Source organism: Anopheles gambiae, chromosome 2, assembly GCF_943734735.2.
Source record: "Anopheles gambiae chromosome 2, idAnoGambNW_F1_1, whole genome shotgun sequence".
NCBI classification, from domain to species: Eukaryota; Metazoa; Arthropoda; class Insecta; order Diptera; family Culicidae; genus Anopheles; species Anopheles gambiae.
Genome location: NC_064601.1, coordinates 80819707 through 80840367, shown reverse-complemented (window position 1 = coordinate 80840367; position 20661 = coordinate 80819707). Strand labels below are relative to the sequence as shown.

General features: G+C 46.9%; 1 protein-coding gene across 2 annotated transcripts in view; it reads left to right on the top strand.

The window, feature by feature from the left end:
• The first annotated feature begins 645 nt into the window (after window positions 1–645).
• LOC5667180 (uncharacterized protein DDB_G0271670) overlaps window positions 646–20661 on the top strand; it is a 113197-nt gene continuing 93181 nt past the window's right edge. The window contains exons 1-2 of one of the 2 annotated variants that reach the window (XM_061650776.1): window positions 646–1073; window positions 3095–4082. In XM_061650776.1, the coding sequence (XP_061506760.1) occupies window positions 3894–4082 (189 nt within the window). In that variant the 5' untranslated portion in view covers window positions 646–1073; window positions 3095–3893. Of the gene's footprint in view, window positions 1074–2753; window positions 4083–20661 lie in introns of both variants that reach the window. The other variant, XM_061650775.1, reaches the window with a different exon arrangement.

Below are 20661 nucleotides of genomic sequence, written 5' to 3'. Positions count from 1 at the left end.
TCCCTTAAACGCACACTGTTACACTTACGCACACCAGCATGAAAAAGGGGTTCGCTTGTTGAATACATACACGCACGCACACAGCCGCGAGCGATCAGCTGTGGCGCGTTGATGCAACAGCACAACAGGGAAATGCGTTTGCGAGCAAGTGTGTGTGACAGCTGCGGAACGGTGAGTGCCGTACGAGGAGGTGGCATGCTGTGTACCGTCACTCACTAGACTGTGAGTGTTATTTTTCCACCAATTATGTATTCTATTAAAATGTGCTACAAAAGCATGTTAATAATTGTAGAACGATAATGCAAAAATATTGTTTGATTTGTCCTATAATATACCCATCCACACCCGTGGGATGCGCTTAAAGGTGCAACGTTTTATCTTGTGCCACTCACGCGATCCGTAACTCACTTCACAACTTGTTCGTGTATACAAACTTTACCCGATGGATAAAATTGCGTACACGATGGTAGCGCGTGAATGCGTGTTGGGCATAGGGGGTGGATAGAGGGTTAGACGGAACGCAGCCGCCGTCATCGTGCATGTTTACAACGGCCAGCGCACGCCAGACAGAGAGGGCACGCGGGTGAGTGTATCGCGAACCGAACACTGTGCGAACGAACCGAACGCGGTGCTTTGCTGTGTGTCTGTGTGTAGGACCGAAACCCGAAGCACCGAGGGCGCAGTCTGCCGTCTCGAAAACATCGAACGAGTGTTCAGTCTCAAAACAACACTTCCCGAGGCGGACGCAAAAACTGCGACCTGCCCGTCCGAAAGGCGTCTTTAGATTCGCATCTTAGTAGCAGCAAGCAAGCAGGCAAACACCCCCCAATTTAGCAAGCAGAAGCACATCTCGGGGCCACACATCGGAACAGTCTGCCACTGTTCCGAAACACAAGTAGCTCGCGGTAGTGCGGTTTCAGTGAGCCAGTGCGCCAGTTGCATCGGCCCCCGGCACCGAACGGAACGGCAATCATATTTTTGCAAAACATTTTCTACACACGCACCATCGCGTCCTTGCTGCAAGGTTCCGTTCCCGTTAAACTTCCGCCAAGTTCCAAGCGCGTGCGATAAAGGTGAATATTGTGGAGTGATGGTTTCTTTGATTTTTGAAATTATTCGTGTTTGACGTTCGTTCAACGTGCCCGGCAGCACGATTATGCACGATGCGAGGAATCTGTGATGTGCTCTCAATATGTTGGTGACAAACTTCGCATCCGAACAGCTTTGTAACGCCATGCGCCTAGGAGTGAAAATGTGTTGCGGGATTTTTCCGACCAAGAGATAGTGCATCGATGTCGGAAAAAGGATTGCGTGTGTACTGTCAGTGACGAAAAAACGGGTGGCGCAAAAAAGGGACAGTCTGTGAGAATGTGAGGCTCCAAGAAAAAAAAAAACCTTCTGAAAATCTGTATCTATAAAAGCCGATTTTTTGAACGATTTTCTATTAAAACCAGGTTTTACCAAATTTTTGGTAATGATTGTTGAATTTGTTTTAAGTGATTTTTCAATTTGTTGCCATCATCAACTTCAAGACATTGCCCAGTGCCTTAACACTCAGAGGGGTATGTCCGTGTTGTGTTGGGAGCAGTGCAACAGTTAACTTAAGTGGCTTCAGCAGTAACACTTTTGAAGCAACAGATAAGGGTTTGCTGAGCTGTGATTTTTTTCAACCCCAACTCATGCACTTTTTTAAAAGTGTGTTTTTGATGTTGACGTAATAAAATGGTTTTGTGATGATTTTTTGAATTTTCAATACTGATTGAATTTTTTTCGTGCAAATTTTTTTGATGAATTAAAAAAATATATATACTGTTCATTTTTCACTACTTTTTAACACCAAAATCATTATTTTTTAAAACGAAGACAAAAAATTTTAAGCATTTATGCACCAAATGGTTTGGAAGTATTTCACATATAAATCGACTAGATGACGTTATCTACACATGCCGAGATGCAATGCGGAAGTAAATTCTTTATCACGAATGTGGCCAAAGCTCGTTTAGAACCTGTTTAAAGTAGTTGAAAGAAACAAATCATTTCTTCAACAGCAGTGCAATTCTTGATGATCTGATTGTTCTGATTCGATTGGTGTAATGCCGGAAGTAGGATCTATTAGGGTTCATTATGTTAGCAGGGAGTCGGACTCGAACTTACCTTTAGGTGGAAATCAGTCTAATCAGAAGTGGGAAACATTTGGACAAACGCTGGACTCATAAATAAAATAAAGTGTTTTGTGAGACGTGCAACCCCGCAAACACAGTGGTTGGTGACGAACGGTTAATCGATTGTGAACAGTGGCTAAAGCATCCCCCCGGCACAACATACAAAATGGTGCAGGTGTAATAGGAGACGCGAAAAGAATATGTCACCGACACGCAATCATCAATAGCAGACCCACACACACACACACACATACCCAGTGTGATCGATCAATGCAATGATGGAGGATGAAGTGGGTTGCACTTTGTCAAATCCGTTGCCGGTATAAAAAAAAACCCACCAAAACGAACTCGATAACATGTGAGAGGTTCGGGGTGCAGTTTTTCAAACGAAATTCATATCGCTCCCCAGCAACCGCACGCCCCACGTGCACCGCCGAATGGGGCCGCGCAGTTCGCCGTCCATTGCACCGACACAGAAGCTTCTCGGTTCGGCAGTGTTTGGGTGCCGGGGAGGGGTGTGTGGGATGCTGTGCACTACGTATGCGATTATTGTTAGCGGATGTGTTTTATTTTGTTCGTTTGTTGGTTTAGTTTCACTGTGTGCTGTGTCGCCTGGGAGGTGTTTTCCTTTTGCGTGCGGTGGGCCTTGTGGTGTGTTGGGGTTTTTTTTTCGGAGGTTTGCAGTTTTTTTGTTTGGGTTGGCACACCATCTGCATCAATAAATCTTCTCGCGTTCTGCACCGATTTATAAGACGATTGACTGTTGGGTGCATTCTTTAGTCGCTGCGATTCAACCAAACGAGTGAGACTGTTGGTAGCAATAAAGGGTTATAAAAAAAAACTGACAATTTTTTTTCTAAAAACTAAAAAACTTGTTTAATGTGAAAGTGTTAAATTGCTTTAATTTTGTCCTTCTTTTTTTAATCTAATAGTAACGTAATTTTTCAAACAAGAAACGAACGTACTGTGTGGTTCAATGCATTGCAAGTGATCAAAAGAAGAAGAAAAGCAGTTTCAGTTATTTGTTTGTGTGTATATGTGTATGTGTGTGTATGTGCATTTGTTCCTGTGTCATTACGTGGAGTAAAGCGCTACAAAAAAAAAAAAAACAAACCAATACAACAATCGTGCACACAGTAAAATTTTAACAAATTGACGCCTTGCGAGTGAGTTTAAACACAGATGCATAAAAAATGAAAACAACGCAACTCCGGTGCCCGAGTGTATGTAACGCGTCCAGAGCAAAAGATTAGTGCGTAGCCGGTAAAGCCGACCCGCTCGACACAGTTCTCCTGATCCACGCGAGGAGCAGGTGCAAATTGCAAAAGAAACGAAAGTGCACAAAAAGAGGGTGAAGAAAGCAGGAAAAGTGCCAGTGTTTTGTGCGTTTTGTGTGCGTGTGAGTGTGTGTTGTATATCCCACTATCCATCCCTCCGATGGGTCACGGGCTGCGTGAAATGTGCGAAAGTAAAGGCTAGCAAGTACATCGCCGTCTTCTTAGTAGTGTGCATTAGCGCGTTTTGAAGTACAAAACGTGCGTAGCCAATTAATTATTTTTGCATTAATTTTGATTGTTGGTTTGTTTGCTTGGAGGAGTTTTCTATCTAAAAGAAGCTATAGAAAGAGTTCAGTAAAGGGTGAGCGGAAGGAAATCCGCTCGGTTCCTTCCCCTACAGTGTAGGGAAGTGTGTGGTGCCGTGGTTTTTCAATTCTCCGCGGGGGCAGCAGTGATGATACCCCAACACAATCAGGTGATCAACGCGTTGTCACAGCACGGCAGCGAGATGGATACGGTGGTGGTGCAACAGCAACAGCAGCAGCAGCTGCAGCAGCAGTACGGCAACAACGCCTCGCCGCCCGTGTTCGGCTCCCAGATGGTGGATAAGAACTCCAGCACGCCCTACACCGATGCAACGCAGGTGAGTGAACTCGCGAAAATTGTGCCGCGGAAGCACAGTTGTGATGCAGCTGTTGATTTTGGTTGCAGTGTGTGTGTGTGTGTGTGTGATTGTGTGGGGTGTGCAAATTATTGCATTCTCACTCGTGCACGGGAGGCGCAGCAGTGCTTAGGAAGAGTGTGGATGTGATAACGAAGTTTTATTTTTGAACCCGGGGGCTAGGTGCTTTATCAATTGGCACTGTACGCGCACGTAGACTGTTTGGTGTCTGGTCTGGTGATGATTGTGTGAAATGCTACAACGACGTAGATGTTTGTTGTTTTTTTTTAAAGATGAGCTTGAATTTTCAAGCAACCGTTCGCACTGAAATCAATAATGTTGTTTCTCCGTTTGTGATCGGTTTTTTGCCCTGAGTGATTGACCATTCATTTAATTAATAGCATTCTAAGCCCTGACCCTGTATCTTCGCTTAGTAAACAAAGCAGCCACCATAATCCGCTCGTTCCGAGTTGGATCAAGCAAACCAAACCCCAAACTCTGGTCGAAATGTGTAGAACGACGAACGTGAGTGAAAAAAAAACCCGACAACCCGGTCTCAAACCAAACAACAAACAAGAGCAAGCCAACACAAAAAAAAACACTTTCAGCCGGAAATAAATCAAAGATGCCCGAAACACTGACTGGCACATAAATTTCGCTTCTTGCCGGGCGAGAAAAGCTCTACCACGGCCTCCCGTTTCGCGTATCGTCCTGCGGCGCTTGGTTGATCGTTTTGTCACAGAGATTTTTCCTATCCTCGCTGTGTGTTTCCCATTTCCCCAGTACCTGGTGCAATGTAGTCACTGCTGGTGTGTGTGTGTGTGTTTGTGTCTGTGTGCGCTATTGCTCATTTTTCGCCATCTCTTTACCGTCCGGTTTTTGGCGTCCTCCGGATGCCCGGGCGAATCGATGGCCATAATTTATATCGTCTAGATTAAAACATAAATTTCCATATTATCTGTGCGGTCTTGGCGAACCTGGTCGTGGACGGGGCCGTGCGGTTGCCTTTCCCGGGCTTGTTCATTTGGGTCTTTTTCCTCGGCAAAGCAAAGGAACCGGCAAAGAAACGGACGATGCGATGGAGCTTGCTGCCTTACCGAATATCTCCGTGCCGTGGTGGAAGGGGTGGTGACATTTTCCAACCATGCACGCCTGCAAGATATTTCGTTTGGTTAAAGTTTTTCCCTTCTTCGCTGGGCCAACAGCCAACCCCACCAAGCGTGGTAGCATCGGGGCATACTTGGCCCACGTGGTTTGTTTTTTTTTTTATGAAAATTTCCTCTGACTTGGGGATTTCTCAGTCGCGAAAAGTTTGTACCGTTTTATGAAATGGGCACTTTACCTTATTTTTCCGCGTTTCGTCTCTATTGCGGGCTTGGTGATGGTGGAGCTTTTGTTTCATTTTGCTCTTCACGCAGTAGCTGGTTGGTTGGCACACTCTTAAGCTAGAAACTTTTGCACTTGTTTTAGGGAGAAGGAAAGGAAACACTGAAGGAAAATTTTCCAAGAATCGCAAAAATTGCACCACAAAAAACGCGTAAATCCATTCGCTGCTAGAGCTTCGGACCGGAAGTGAACCTTGCGTTGGGTCAGGCAAAATGATGATCTCGTTACCCAAAAAAAAAGGAGTTGTTGCTCAAAGAAAACGATGCAAAAACGGTCCAGTCGTGTCGGAATCCAATTTAATTTTTAATCTTTATCCAGGCACACGCCAGTTAAACAGAGCATTTAGAACAATCAGCCACTTGCCTGTATTTTGAATGTCCCTTTTTAGAATCAAAAAAAAAAAAAGACAAAACACCTAAATCCAATCCAAAAATTAGCATACAACGCCATGTGCTGCACACGTTTTGCGGAGGATGCCATTGCTTGCGACACGGTCCGCTAGAAATAAGATTTTGGCTTGTCGCCTGGAGCATTATCTTGTCCGTATTTTTGCGTGCCGCGTGTTTTTTTTTTAACGTTGTGCCGTGCCTGTGCTTTAATCACCAAACCAAGACCATATTTGCGATCAAGTGGAAATCTCTAATGGAATGCGCTAGCTGCCACGCGTCTTCAAGGCAAAGCCGAAGGGAAGCGAGAAGGAGTGTCCCGGGTTGTCGTTGCTGTTGTTTTTCAGCTTCACCGAATCACGGCTCGCAGCGAATTGACGCATTTTCATGCGGCTTCCCGGGTTTGCGCTAAATGGTTAGAAGATGGAATGAATTATTAAAACCGAATTAAGGGTGATGTATTTTGCCACACGAGGCCTGTACGCGCTGATGGAATCGAATTTGCCGAGCGTCACGAGCGTTCAAAAACACCGTGCTCTTTCCTTTTGGAGGCTTTTTGCCGAACCCACACCGTCTAGTAGATACTGCCCCAGCGCTAGTTCTACTTTGCTTTCCATTTCTGTTTTTCGCTCGCTATTTTATCATTATCGTTTAGCAACGGAGACGGAGTTTGGTGGTGGTGGCAGTCCTGTAGTAGCCTCTAGAGTCGTTAGTTATTTCTTGGCGTTTTTTTTCACTCGTTCACCCCAGAATGGGTGGCAAACGGCGAACCTACTGGGCTGAGGCATTTTTCCGGAAAGTGCAAAAATGTTCCTCGCATTCACCATCTCGGCCAGACCTCAGCCCTCTGACCAACGCTTGCAGAGTGTAGGGGCCGTGCTGAAGAAGTGTTAATTGCTTGATAAATACGATCGTTTACCCGTGGGTTTTCCGTAAGAGTGCGCGCCGACTGTGCCAGATTGTGCCAAAATTATACGCGCTCTAAAGAGCGTAGGGATGGTTTTTTGTTGTTGCTGTTGGTCCGCTTTAGCTCTTCCTCTTCGTTTCCTTTTTCTTCTTCGTCGCCTTAGCTTGGGTTGTTTTTTGGTGTCGCCCAAGAAACCCAACGTTGCGGACACGTTTTCTTTGCGGACTACTTCCCCGTCTGGGTGTGCGGTGTAAAAAAAACACTCCACAAAAAAAATCGGTTGGGAAGACTGTGACGAGGTGACGAACTGTCGAAATACCCCTGCGAGGCTTCCACGGGCGATTGTGTGTATGTGTGAAACACGAGGCAAAAACAACAACCACCCAGTGCCAAAAAATCCATAAAAACAACCAGGGAGGGGAATTCTTTTCAAATATTATTTCACTATGAAATATTTCCGCTGGCAGAGCGGCATTACACACTAACCAGTGGTAGCGGAGCGGAGTGGAGCGGGCCATGCGGAGGTGGGAAAATCTTCCGAAAAGAGTGGCCCAGAGTGTTGGCAAATTTTTCAAATCGTTTCGGCTGGCTCGGTTCAATATCTCGTGCCAAGCGGGTGTTTTCCGCTTTGGTTGGCTTTCCGGCGACGGCCAAAGCTCTGGCTGTGGATTTGAGGTATGGTTTTTTTGAGGTATGGTCTGTGTGTGTGTGTGCTTGTTTTGTTGTTTCTGCAGTCTGGTGGAGTTTTCGCTGGAATGTTTGAGGCATACACTTTTGGTCGTTGTTGTTTTTGGATGTTTTAGATGGGTTCCGGCAACCGCTGGTGCGGAAGGTTCTAAGTAGGTGCGAAAGGTTTCTTGGGAGAAGGTGATGAAACAGTCTCACGCCGCAGCAAGAAAAAATTAGCTTATTGCTCTTTGGGGTGTGATTTATTTGTTTGAAATAAAATACACCTTTCCTGTGCTGGAAGTAGTTCCACGCCTTCCCCGGTCCAGCCGTCCGTTTAATCGCCCAAATATTAATTTCAGAGTTGGGAGGAGGTAGAGCAAACCAGTGCTGTTTAGTAAACTAGACACACTTTTTTGTAACTGCTCTGCTTAAGTACTGCGAGCTCAAAAACGGCAATAAAACAACACGCGCCTCTCCCAGGCATGAGTCATTTACGGCAGGAAGCAGTGCCACCGTTAATCGAAAACACTGCCCGAGTCAGGTTTCCAGATTAAAGCGCTAGTTTTTTTTTTATGTTGTCTTTTGCTTCTGTCACTGCATGTCAGCAAACACACATTTGCTAAATGAGTGGATAAATGGCAACACTGTAGCACAAAGCTGTGTCTGTGTGTGTGTTTGTGTTTAGTGATGACTGATCGAAAACAATAGTACTGCCCGAGGGCCTAAGCCCTACTCTGCAGCTCAGACGTCGCGCGAACTCAGCGTCACCCAGTGTCTTGGTGTATGCGGTTTTTCGTTGTGTGCCTGAGCCGCTCTAACTCTGGTGAGCCACTTGTCGCTGCAATGGAAGCGTGCCTGGGACGGACCGAAAACGTGATCAGCCCGACCGTACGTGACTGTATGATTTGCTGACCCGGCCAACCGGGTGCAGGGGTATGGAAATCGCGTCCCTCCCATCGCCCTCCCAGATGCTCTGCTGCACTGGTTTTGGTCGCCCACCGCTCCCCGGCCCAAAAGCCGATTAAGCTGGCGGGAACACCTACCCGGGAGGGAGTTGTTTGTGTACACACCTTACGCTCGGTTTGCGCATATGCAATTTCGGTAACGCTGAAACGTCCAACAAAAAGTTTTGTAAAAATTTCGCCTTTTAAAAATAATAGTGGTCACTGCTATGACGGTTCGGCCACGCAGATACAGCTGTAACATCTGACACTGTTACCATAGCACTATCTCCAAGTTGACACCACTTGTGCGTCTGGGGCTATGATATAACGATGTTGCTTGCCCACTCTCGACAGCTGCTGGCCTGATAGCTGGTGATACCGGTGCGCACCCCTACCCACACGTGACAACCGTAACCGGTGGTGGAGGATGCTCTAAACGTTCATCGAACTCCACAGAAACGGCCTGGATAGGGATCTGCTGGACCTTCAAATGGGCAAGTCTCAAGTGCAAGTCCAAGGTGCTTGAGAGCCCGATAAGCTCTAGTGGAGAAGTGGCGAAAGAGTAGTCGGGAGGCGGGACACATTAAGCCGCCGTCCAAACACCGAGAGCAAGCGCAACCTGGATGTGGGACAACGGTGCACTGTTTGTGCATCTTCAATCGGGAAGGCCATAGATAGCAGAACATAAACAAAATGCTAAAGGTAAAATCCGGAAGGATTCGCTTTAGGCCTAGGCCGGGCCGGGGTGACACTGTTTACCGGCCCGTCTCGGTCGCGAAGGAAAGCGAAGAAGCACTGCAAGCAAGTGTGGCCTGTCGTTATCAGGGGCAGTTGTTGTTTTGATGACACTTGGATTTGAAGAGCTAAGTACACTTTACACGCTGCTTCACGATGCGACGCGTTTGCGCTTCTAGTATCGGGGCAGACATTTAGACGACTTCTTGCGCCTTCCATTCTCCATCTGCTCGGGTACGGTTTTACTGCGGTTGTGCTGTAAAAGAGCCTGGCTCGCTCTCCGGTCCTGGTTGGGGATGTATTTTTATTCTACCACGCCTTTTGCGCTGGTTGTTTTCTACTTTCTCCACTTCATTGCTTGGTGGTTGATGGTCCACGTGCCGGGCCGTCCTGTCGGCCGGTTTCTGGACGCGTGAAGTGTGATGTAACGCACTCTCACACACACACAAACGGGTCGGCGTGATTGCCGGATGGTCGGTTGACTTTTACTGTTTACCGGTCCGTCTGAGTGTACAGTGGGCACAACTGATCGGGTTGGAGTTGCCTGCCTGAAGTTGCCAACCCCGACACGTGTGAAGCGATTCGCGTTGGAACGTTTTACACCCCCCCGCCTTTGGAAGCCTTTCCCGTGGAAAGTGGATTCGATTTTTTTGCCATTCCTGCCAGACTGCACCGAGCCCCACGGCCCATGACTCAGCGTAGTGGTTTCGATTAGAATTAGCTAGAACGCTTTGACGAACGCGTCATGGAAGGCACTGAAATGCACACGATGATGTAAGACGATGGCAGAAAATAAAAACTATTGCGCGCCTTCCAGTCTCGCCGAGTCGGTTGGGAAAGGTTAATTTCTTTTGGACCTGCCCGTAACGCGCGCAGAAAACTGGGGCGACGAGGATGTTGTTGCAGGGTCGCATGCCGATTTTTGCATTTTATTTTGCATCATCTGGCCCGGGCTGGAGTTGTGAATTAGGAGCACCGCTTCTAGGGCACCTGGGAACGGGGGGTCCTCGGACAGGTCGTAGGTTCAATTGAGCGTTACGTTTGGACGCAAACGCAAAAATCAGATTATTGGGACGCTATTAGAAATTGGTGTAGGGTGAGGCGTTTCGCACCAAGCTAGGTCGTGTGCAACGAACGGTACTGAAACCTGACGTAGTTGCTGACCGTTTCTAACGTGCAGCGTGCACCGCAGCGAGCGCACTTGCCATTTGCCGTGCAGAGAGTTGAGAGGTGATGCAAACTAAACTTAGCACTTGTTAATTAAAAATGCACCTAGTTGAGCACACGCGAGGGGGCGCGGCTCGGAAATTAAACTGAGTAACGTAAATAAAGAAAAGGCAGCGGCCGAGGGAGAGGAAGAAGCAAGAAAAAAAGGTACTTAAAAATCATTTCAAACACTCGTTTCCCTCCTCCCTGGTTGGTTCGTTGGCCATAGCTGACGCACCTCCCATACTTACCGTTACTGCCATCGATTCATGCGTCATATCGCGGGAAAGATAGTTTAAAGGGAATGTTTTGACATTACGGTAAATGTTTGTGCAGGCAAGCTTTCCTTGCAGGTTCGCACAGTACGGAAGGTGTTGCTACGTGGCCTGAAGGTTCGGTTACTTCGGGCGTCGAACGTTGTAATCACACCCGGGCTCGTCCAGGTTTATGTCATTCTATTTTAGGGTCTTGCGGTCAGTGAGTGTGGTTTTACAAAATTCCTCGTCCCACAATAGGCTTACGGGTACATTGTTGGCGGGTACTTTCCGAACAAACGGAAGCTGTTTTTCCTGTAAAATCTTAACGCTTATCGATCATGCCTGTTATCAACGCTTTGCTAATAGGTTTTTGGGGTATTTTTAGTGCCAGCTGATTGTGTTAGAACAGTACACGTAGAAGGGAGTGTCACATGCGAATGATGTTGAGTGACAAAACCTTCTGAGAATGAAGCTTCTTTTATTGTTTATTTCGCTCAAAGAGTTCCGCTTTAGCCACTGTAATTTAACATGTGATGGGACTTCTCGTACCGGTCATCCTTCTATTAATCCGACTAGAAAGACATTACTGACAACCACGTACCTTGAATTGCGTTTTTGCTAATCTGCTTCCATTTCAATCCTTCCGCGCGATGGTCAGACGGAATGAGCGAAATGGCAGCCTTCACCTCATTCTGCCTTAGCGCGCCGTGTGCCCTTCCGGCTAGATGACCCACCATTTGCAACTATTGTCGCACCCCATCCCTCCCTTCCCCAGCTCGGCCTAGACAAACAATCAAACATCTCCGCACTTGATTTCCGCGCCTGGTCGCGCATGACTAACGCAAAGCACTTTGGTAGCAAACACGCTCTACTCCGGGTAACATCGTTGTCCGCTTGGCGAAGATATAGTTCTAAGAAGAGGTAGCAAATAAAAAGTGCTGTTGCGCTGCGTACTGACGCGCTGCTGCAGCTCCCAGTTCGCACACGTACTGACATTTGTACCGGGGCGACCGATTGAGGGATTGTTTACACAAAACAAATCAACGATAATTTAGTTACACGTTAATGTCATCTAGGGCACCGCGAATGCACGGTGCGGGTGTGCAGTAGTTCTGCCGTCTGGTTGGGGTGATGTTTATGTGTTCTAGATTCTCACGATGCACCACCCAGCGATGCGATGACGGGGCCGTACTGGGGATAAAATAAAATCGCCTCGAATTGGCCTGCGCCATCAACCCAATTGCGTGTGCGCTCAATCTATCCTCTAAGTACTGCCGGGGTCGTAAATGTCCCTTGCTTGCGTCTGGGCGTAAATGAGGTCGGTGGGACATTTTTGCGCATTTATCTCGTCGCAAGGAAACCAAACGGCCGTGTGCTGGAAGAGCGATTAGTTTCCGAACCAAAGGCTTGAAAATTGATACTCCTTAATTTAAAGGATTTATTCTTCATTTTCTCCCTTTACCTGTGCCTGAAACAACCACTGGCCAGTTCTTGGAAGGCTGGCAGTGTTTACCGGGCGGGGCGCTATACCGTTTCATTTAATTAAATAAGTGTGGATTAAATCAAAGCAAATTCAGTTCGGCCTGTCTGCTCCGAAGCCTTCCGTTTTAGCTACCGAGCCCTGGCCGCGGTTAGTCTTATTTCTGGCTTTCCAGCTTCCCATCAGCGTCGGTTCAGGTGAAGATTAAAGCCATATTTTGCATCGATCGCCGGACAGAGGATGCTGCTTATTATTAAATCGGCCCCGGTGGGCGGGACTGGTGAGCAGCTCGTGTCGTGCCATGTTCATCATGCCTCCCCCCCCGCTTTGGTCGCTAGGCCGAAGTTTGCCGTGAAATTTGAAGCGGCAGGCCAGAGAACTTCAGCCCGCCCAGTGTTGCGTTCGATGATGGAATTTAATTAAATGATGAAATTTGAAAACTTTCCTTCGCTCCGGACATCAACACTGCCGGAGCAGCAGCAGCAGCAGGGCGATCATCATCACCATTAGCTGGGCTCCTTGTTCTCGCTACTTCGACGGGAAAGCTAACCGATTAGGGAGGCCTCGTCGGGAGGAGTCAGTTTCGCAAGCCGCCGGGTTGAATAAGGTCGCGCCTTCGTCCCTTCACCATGAGCCAAAAAAAAAAGAAGGTGAAGGTGGTTTAATCAATGTCCGGAAGCGTTATCGAGAAATTAAAGCTTTACCGGTGCAGATTTTAAAAACACCCGAACGCTCTCCCATCGATACTGCTGGCAAGTAGCAATGGTCCACAAGGTGGAAATTTAAACCCCTATGGAAGTTGTTCGAATTTCGAGCGACATTTGCCATTTCCAGTACGGCCCTTTCGCTCACTCCATTGCCGTGGGCTGTGCTCATGCCGGCAGGGGTTATTTACGCAACACGCTTCTTTCCGTGCTGCTCCGACACACTTCTTGTGGCTTCGAGCAATATTGGATTAGTGGAGGATTTTTGGGAGGTAAAATGGTGATGCGAAGGTAAACCCCTTTTTCCTTTGTGCCGATGCCGACGACGCTGGTGGCTTTTCCTTTTGCTGTGTGGTTCGATGGCAAGAGGTGGTAAGCGGTTGTACGTAACGAAATTAGACGTAAGATGAAGTGGTGGCGAAGGGCATGCTTACCGAGCAGGGCTAGGGAAAAGTGTCTGGTGGATAATCGTCCCAAAATGGGATGAAATCGGAAAACTTGAATTAATCCTCGCAAAGCGGATCAGTGGCACTATGGGGCACCGTTCGCATCACAATTCCGGGAAGGATAGCGGTCCGCGCACTTGGCGTTATTTGCTTTTTTTATTTCGCTTGCCGGTTTGGTTTGGTTGTCTAAAACAAATCAACTTCCGGGATTATTTGCGCTGTTGCACGATTGTGAAGGAAAACAAAGTCAGCACAACCTACCTGCCACCGAGCTGAATGATGAATGAAGAACGGAAAAGATGTCCTTGTTATCTGTTTTTTGTTTTGTTTTAGACCCTTTTTGCTGGATTAGTAGCGTTGGGGATGTTAAGATTTCAATTGTCTAACAAAATATGGCACATTATCAATAATTCATCGGTGTGAATGCCGAAAGACATATTCGACAAAAAAACCTAATTTTTATTAAGGATTCAGGGATTCAGTTCCTTCAGGTGTTGGTAAATGTGCCGAATTCAATAATAATAACGATTGCATTTCATAAATAACAATACGTACAAGGGAAATGTTTACTTAGCTAAAAAAAGCTTTACACCGACGGTAGTGAAAATTACACCCAGCATCGTTCCTTCCCAGCTGAAGATATCGCTATATTCACACAGAGTTTGCTGTGATGAGTTTCCTTTGCTTGTATTATCAAACTCACACACCATCTCCAGGCCCGAAAACAGACAACCGGAAGCTGCTCCTGAATGGGCGGCCCGGGTCTCTTGTCAGTTGGATTTTTCTTCCTTCGTATTAGATTACACTTTTCCAAATTGAAATCCGTCTGATGAAGATGACGGGCGGTGCGTGCTGCGAATGATAATAAACTTCAACTCGCGCGATTCGCTGTGGCCATGCAGGCAGGGGTTTGCTTTGCTGGGCGAGTGAATGCAAAGGCACTGGCAGAAGACGTTTCATAATTCGCTGGCTACTGCTTTGCCAGTGCAAAAGAGAGGAAAACAAAAAAAAAACGGACAGATTTGGAGAGTTTTTGTTTCGCAATTAGGTTGTGGGCCAATGGCATTCCCTTTTCCTCGTGCAAGGGAAGTCCGTCGTCAGCAGCACCAGCGGTTCAATCACTTCCATCGTCACTCCGAGTCCCGAAACCGTCAGCACAGCTTGACCACTTTGCGGTCGTAATTTGGTTGTAATTAATTGAATAATTCCTCAAGCTTCATCGTTTACCCTGCGGGAAAGGTAAGCCCCGCGTGGTTCGAAACGCCCGAAATCTTCAAGAAACCATCCTCCACCGCCTCCACCGAATGCACGTGTGCCCTACGTACGTACGTATACACATGGCCCAGTCCGTCCCTTCTGAGTTCTGACTTCAGCTGCCCCTCCCCAAATAAAACCCCCGCGAAAGACCACCGCGTCATGTTCGAAAACGGCTCGCTCCGGCGTTCCAGGCGTTGTGAGTGAGTGCGTGATTCGATTAAGATGGCCGACTGTGCGCTCGCGAAGCAGGATGCCTTGCTGCTGCTGCTGGCGGAATAATAATAATTCAACAACATGCAACCCATCCCGCATCCCGCAAGCCATCCGGGTTCCTCCCACCAATAGTTCTTTCTCCTTCTCCTCCTGCTTCTTCACCAGCCAAAACTCACGCCTGACGATGATTGACCATCGGATAATTTATCATGCGTGTATGTGTGCGTGTTGGCAGGGGATCCCTGCGGCGCGACGGCGGCCAAACGGACGGCATGCGTGTGAGTGTGTGCAGCTGAAGGGCGCCAAGCAAACAAAAAAAGAAAGAAAAACCATAAGAAAAAAAAAATACGCGCCATATTAATAACGATGGCGACCTTGCGCGAAAACCAGAAGAAACGGCGTGACTGGAGAAAACTTTGCTCTTTTGGCACACCGTGCAATAATGGCGAGATGGGGATGAATTGAAGACGGACGCGGAAAAACCACGGTCGCAGGGTAAACGATTGAACGGAAGATGAAACGAGTAGCGTCGAAGGAAGCGTTTCAATGCGCGTGGAAGTGGAATCGACCAAAACACGTTGCCAAATCTGGACACAAATCCATGCGGTTCTGCGAATGGAGTGATGGAGGTGGTTGCTGCACAGTGGTGACTGGTTTGATAGGTTGAATAGGGATAAAAAATGTCATTCCGTTCATAGTGAAGAGAGTCACTGAATCGATATCTTTTTTTTGAGCCATTTGGTTTGTATTGAGAGCATAGGCAAATAATTATTTTTTAAATTTTTTCTGTACTCTATATGACCATTTTCTATATTCTATAGTGTCTTTTTTGCTCTATTTTCTATGTTGCTCAATTTTTAGTATTTTCATCAATTAATAAATAGTTGGAAATACAAAAAATCAATCAAAATAATATGTGGATTTCAATAATATCACCGAAAAGGAGACGCCCAGTAGCTTGTGCAAATTGGGTTTCTTCGCCCCAAAAAACATGAAAACTAAATTGTTTAACAACTGTTTTTTTGAACCGGCATCTCTTTACTTGAATAAGTCCAAAGTGACAGACGCTTGATGAGGCCTGATGGTGATGAAAAATTGGCATACGCGATTTATGGCATTAATGAAGGAAGAGGATGGCTGAGAGAGGGAATATTTCCCACCCGGCCCTGTACCCTCTGACCCTTTGGAAATCAGCATAATCATCATTAATCTTCCTCATCGACATCCTAACAAGCGTAGCCCGCGTGTCCGAGTGTACCGCAACCCGCAATCAAAGGGTCCAGAGATGCGTCATTTCGTGATTGTGCCGATTTTCCCTTGTGCTCCCGATACTTGCAATGCCAGCGGAGGGTTGATTTGACTGGAGAAAATATGGTATTATTTTTCGTAAATTCCTCCGTTGCCTCGTTCCTGTATGTTTTTTATTTGGGATGAGGATTTAAAGATGGGTTTTTGTTGTAACGCATGCATAGTTGACTTTCTTCAGTGATTAAAGCTGTACGAGTTTCTTTCATCAAGAAATTCTTTGCTACGCACCGTACCTAACCGGAGCATCGCAGTGAGGGGTTCCGGACCTTTCCACTTCCACGCAACGGCTTCCGGTTTGGCTGCCGTTGCAAAAGAAAAGCAATAAAATCGCATCGTCTATAAAGACGACGCCAGGGTGACGATAGAGATGTCCCGCTGGACGGTTTATGGTTGGTTAAGTTCTTCTTCCCCAAAAATTTACCACGGGTTTTCGTTTTCTTATCAATCGAGACATTCAGAAAAAAACCCGTTTTGGTCAGTATAGAATGGGTGATTGGCAGGAGCCTGATAAGAACCGCGGCTGGAAGGAAAGGATGCAAAAAGTAAAAAAAAATAGAACATTTTGATGTTCCGACGCACGTACGCTGCTTCGACGCAGGATTGATTGCGATCCAACGAGTGAGGAATCGGGCTGAGAACAGCTATACAGCGTTCGCACACACTTCATTGCTTCCCAAGCTTTACCCAACAAATCTCAAACCCAACAGCTCAAAGTAAACCATCTTCTTTTCCATGAGAAAATAACAAAAAACCATCGCAATAAAACATTTTCATTCGTTTTTATTTTTTAACGATGAAGTGAAGCACATCCAGGAAAAGAAAACGAGAGCACGCGCGGATAGGCGGGAGAAACAAATAAAGAAAAGGTGAGGCACCGGGAGTCCTGGATGTTGTTATGTGTTTTCTTTTAATGTTTCCCGAATCGAGTCGGCTTGCGCATGGTTATGATTTCGTATATCGGTGCGAACGAAGTGCGAACGGAAAATCGGCCGTCGGATCATCGATTTAACCTGGCAGTTAAAGCACGCGAGCCGGGTCTGACGGAGGCAGGAGAAAATTCAGGCTGAACCAAGTGATAGACGACGGCGTACGGTCTACAGCACGGTAGGACGAGGGCGCTCAATACATTTTCTTGTCTCCCAGTGTTTTTGTTATTTTTTTCTCTTCTTATTCAAGCGACGGCTCGCCGAAGGTTTAAACTTGTTCACATAATAACTGGAATAAGAGAGGAGCCCGGGCTTAGAGCTTAGCGCGGTAAGCTTACCCGGCTGCCCGCCGCTAGGTGTAGAAATTCGAATTTTCATTTGAAAGTAAAATAAAATTGGCCATAAAAATGAAATAAAAATGTACCCCGCTTGCAGGTGCTTCCCCTACTGGTGAAAGCGCGCAGAAAAAAATAAATAAATGGAAACCCCCGGGAAGAAATTTGAATCGTTCCGTGTCGTGTCCTACCTCACATCGCGTGGATTTTGATCATGGCAGCGTGGCGCACGGGAACGAAACGGGCAAAATGGAAAATCCTATTTGAGTTTATCGCTTTTCAGGAACGCCTCTCGCTCTCCCAGATCTCCTCATCTAGCGACACTCAGCCCCACAGAGATGATGTTGGAGCGTTCGTAGTTTTTGGGGCTTTTTTGTTTTGTAAAAAAGCGACCAGTTCTGAATTGGACCATTTGCCCCTTTTTCCTTTTTTGTGTCGGAGCGCCACAAATGGTTCGCCTTTTCATTCGGTTTGATTTGGTCCGGCCGCATCACCCCCAGTTGCCGGGCAAAACAAAATCAAGCAATGGGGTTTAGGCAAATGAAGGACAATAAGCCGAGCACCGAGCAAGACGGGAAGGCGAAATAGAAAGGGTGTGACGAGCGTAAAAAGAAAGAAAAAGTAAGAGAAATGTATGGTTAATTTAATTTCGTTTGATTTTTCTCTTACGCTCGTTGGCGCGCTGGACTTTTGTGGATTGCAGATCCAGCTGCCACTGGGTCGCAAGAAAATTCCAAAAAAGGCTCCTCGATTTTCCGGCACTGAACCATTGAACCGAGCGTGTCGAATTTAGCTACAGTCCTTTCGGCGTTTCAGTTCCGATCCAAAATCCATCCCATTGGCAATGCGCTGGATTGGTCTTTTCCCTGGCTGTAGGTGCTGTATCCCGCAAACACTCACAGGAAACATCAAGCCAGCCAAGCCAAACGCTACCGTGAAAAAGGAAAGCGTGAAAAAGGTATTAAAAATGCAATTTCGAATTATACTCCCGATAGCGAAGGTTTAATTTCAAACGATCGTAAACACCAATTTCTGCTGCTTCCGGTGTACACATCCGTGGGTCGAGTTAGGTGACCTGGCACATAGCGACCAAGAGGGAGAGAGAAGGAGAGTGTGAGAGTTATTTCATTCAAATCGCACTGGATGCATATAAAAAGACATTTCGTTTCCCCCTGCCGGTTATGGAAAGTGGCAAAAGCTGGGGAAAAATCATATTAAAAAGAAATATTTTCTTTTCGCTTCCATCGAGGGAATATTCCACACTTGGAGTAAGGTTAAGGGTGTTCCATTCATAGAGATTGAAGGCGCTTTGTTGGTTTCGTTCTTCAGGTGCAGCGGGAAAGATATATGCTAGATCTTTTGTGCTGTGCCCTAGCAAAAGAACGAACAAACACGAACGAAAGAATTGGTACTAAAAATGATTGAAATCTTCCTTTGCCACCCAGCGGCCCAGCAGACACGTAAAGGACCTTTTTGTTACCCTCACGTTTTGCTTTTCTTCCCGGGACCGTTTGCACAACAATAAACACTTCATCATTTCTGTTTTATTTCGATTCGGTCATACACACCCAAACACCTCTCCTTTGATAGATTCTGCAGGAGGACGTACAAGCGGAACAAGCAGCTGTCCGTCCTTCGTCAGTGAGGATTTGAGGGAATGGGGGGGAGGCATCCCATTCCGTGCCCCCAAAGCATGGCCTTTCACTTTCGATGATGGGTGCACTATAATCAAAGCGAAGCAAAATATGAAACAAAATATCTGACAACATTTGACATGTGGAAGGGAACGGGACGGGGCACCGTCACTGCAGCCAGTGGTCCGGAAAAGCCGCTTACCGCCCTCTCCCTCAATAACGGGATCGATTTGGGCAAACCAGAACCAGGGAGACAAAATTGCTCTGTTAGCAAGTTTAGGTCCCCGCGTCTCAGCGGGTCGAAGGCCGAAATAAACATATTCTTCCTGCGTGTGCTGCGTGTGCAGCAACCGATCCACAGCGCCATCCTTACCATCGGTTTATCACACTCGGAATTTGTCATCTTTTTTTTTCAAAGCATGGACGAGGAGCTATCTGCTTGTGACGATTTGTTCCATTTATTGGATCAATAGTGACGGAGGGCTGTGGGTTGACAGTGAAGAAGCGAAATGACTTCTTACCACTACCCAAGGTGACTGTGGCGAGTGGCTGTGGCAAACAGGGTTGCGATGCCGGCTGATAGCGCCCAGACATGAAGGCATCGTGCATGCTTGAGTAAATAGTAATAAATTTTTGGGCATCCCACGCGCTTCGTCGGTGGAAATCCACCGACGCCGCGGGGGGGAGTTGCAAAATGGGGTGAGGGACTGAAAGCAAGAGACACGGAATAAGTTCACACGGAAAGGCGATGCATCTTCACCAAGGTTGAAAACGAAACGAAAAAGAAAAAAAAAGCTATAGAAAAGAAAAACTTTCCACCTTGGCAAGGAAAAACTTAAGCTCCGGTATGCTCTGGTTTGTTTTGTCGTGTCGTGACGTGGTTTGTATAGTGGAGGGGGAGGGGCTTTCCAGTCCCTTGCCAGCCGAACGTGGTGACATACAGCGTGACGATTTCGGCTCGATCTGGCGGCAGATCAAGATACGGCTGTACAAAAGTTTGGCTTGTCGTGAGGAATGTGGCGTTCCGTCCGGAAGGAATTTTCCATCGCTTTGTTGGGTGGGGCAAAACACCAAAGCCGAGACACTTATTATAATATGTTTTACCACCCTTGCTGGGTAAGCGACGAACCCGGGCACATTTCGGTTAAGAATTTTTTAAACACTCGTTATGTTTGATTTCATATGTGTTTATAAAAGTGTCTGTGAGGCGGGTGCACCGTGATGCCAAACACTCCAAAAGAAAGAAGAAAAAACATTTCAAAAGAGTAAAAAGCGGCATGATTTCAGCTATTTGTTATTGTGTGTGTTTTTTTTACTTATTCGCCATTGAAATGTATGGGAAATGTCGAAGAATGCAAACAAGTGGAAATGCCAAAGCCGTCCGCCGTGTTGGGAAAAGTTTACAAATTACACCGAAAAACTTTTGCTTCTGCTCAACATTTTCCCCTAATCCGCTACAGAGCGCTTCTTCACACACACCTACACACGGACACAAATACACCGGCCTGATCCGGGCACAGGCACAGTTCGTCGACTCTATTTTGCGTCCCGGAGAAGACCGGTCGTACCGAGGGACAGACCGAACATCCCGAAGCACATCGTTTGCATGCCATGGATCATTCAATCATGCCGGTGAACGGTGAAGGGGAACCCCCCCCCCCTGAGTTCAATGTTTGTATCCCCGGGACACACTCGTGGGACACTCGAACACTTTTGTGCTTCCTTTTTCGCTTCCTCCACCCCGTTGGATGATATTCCCGGGGAGTGG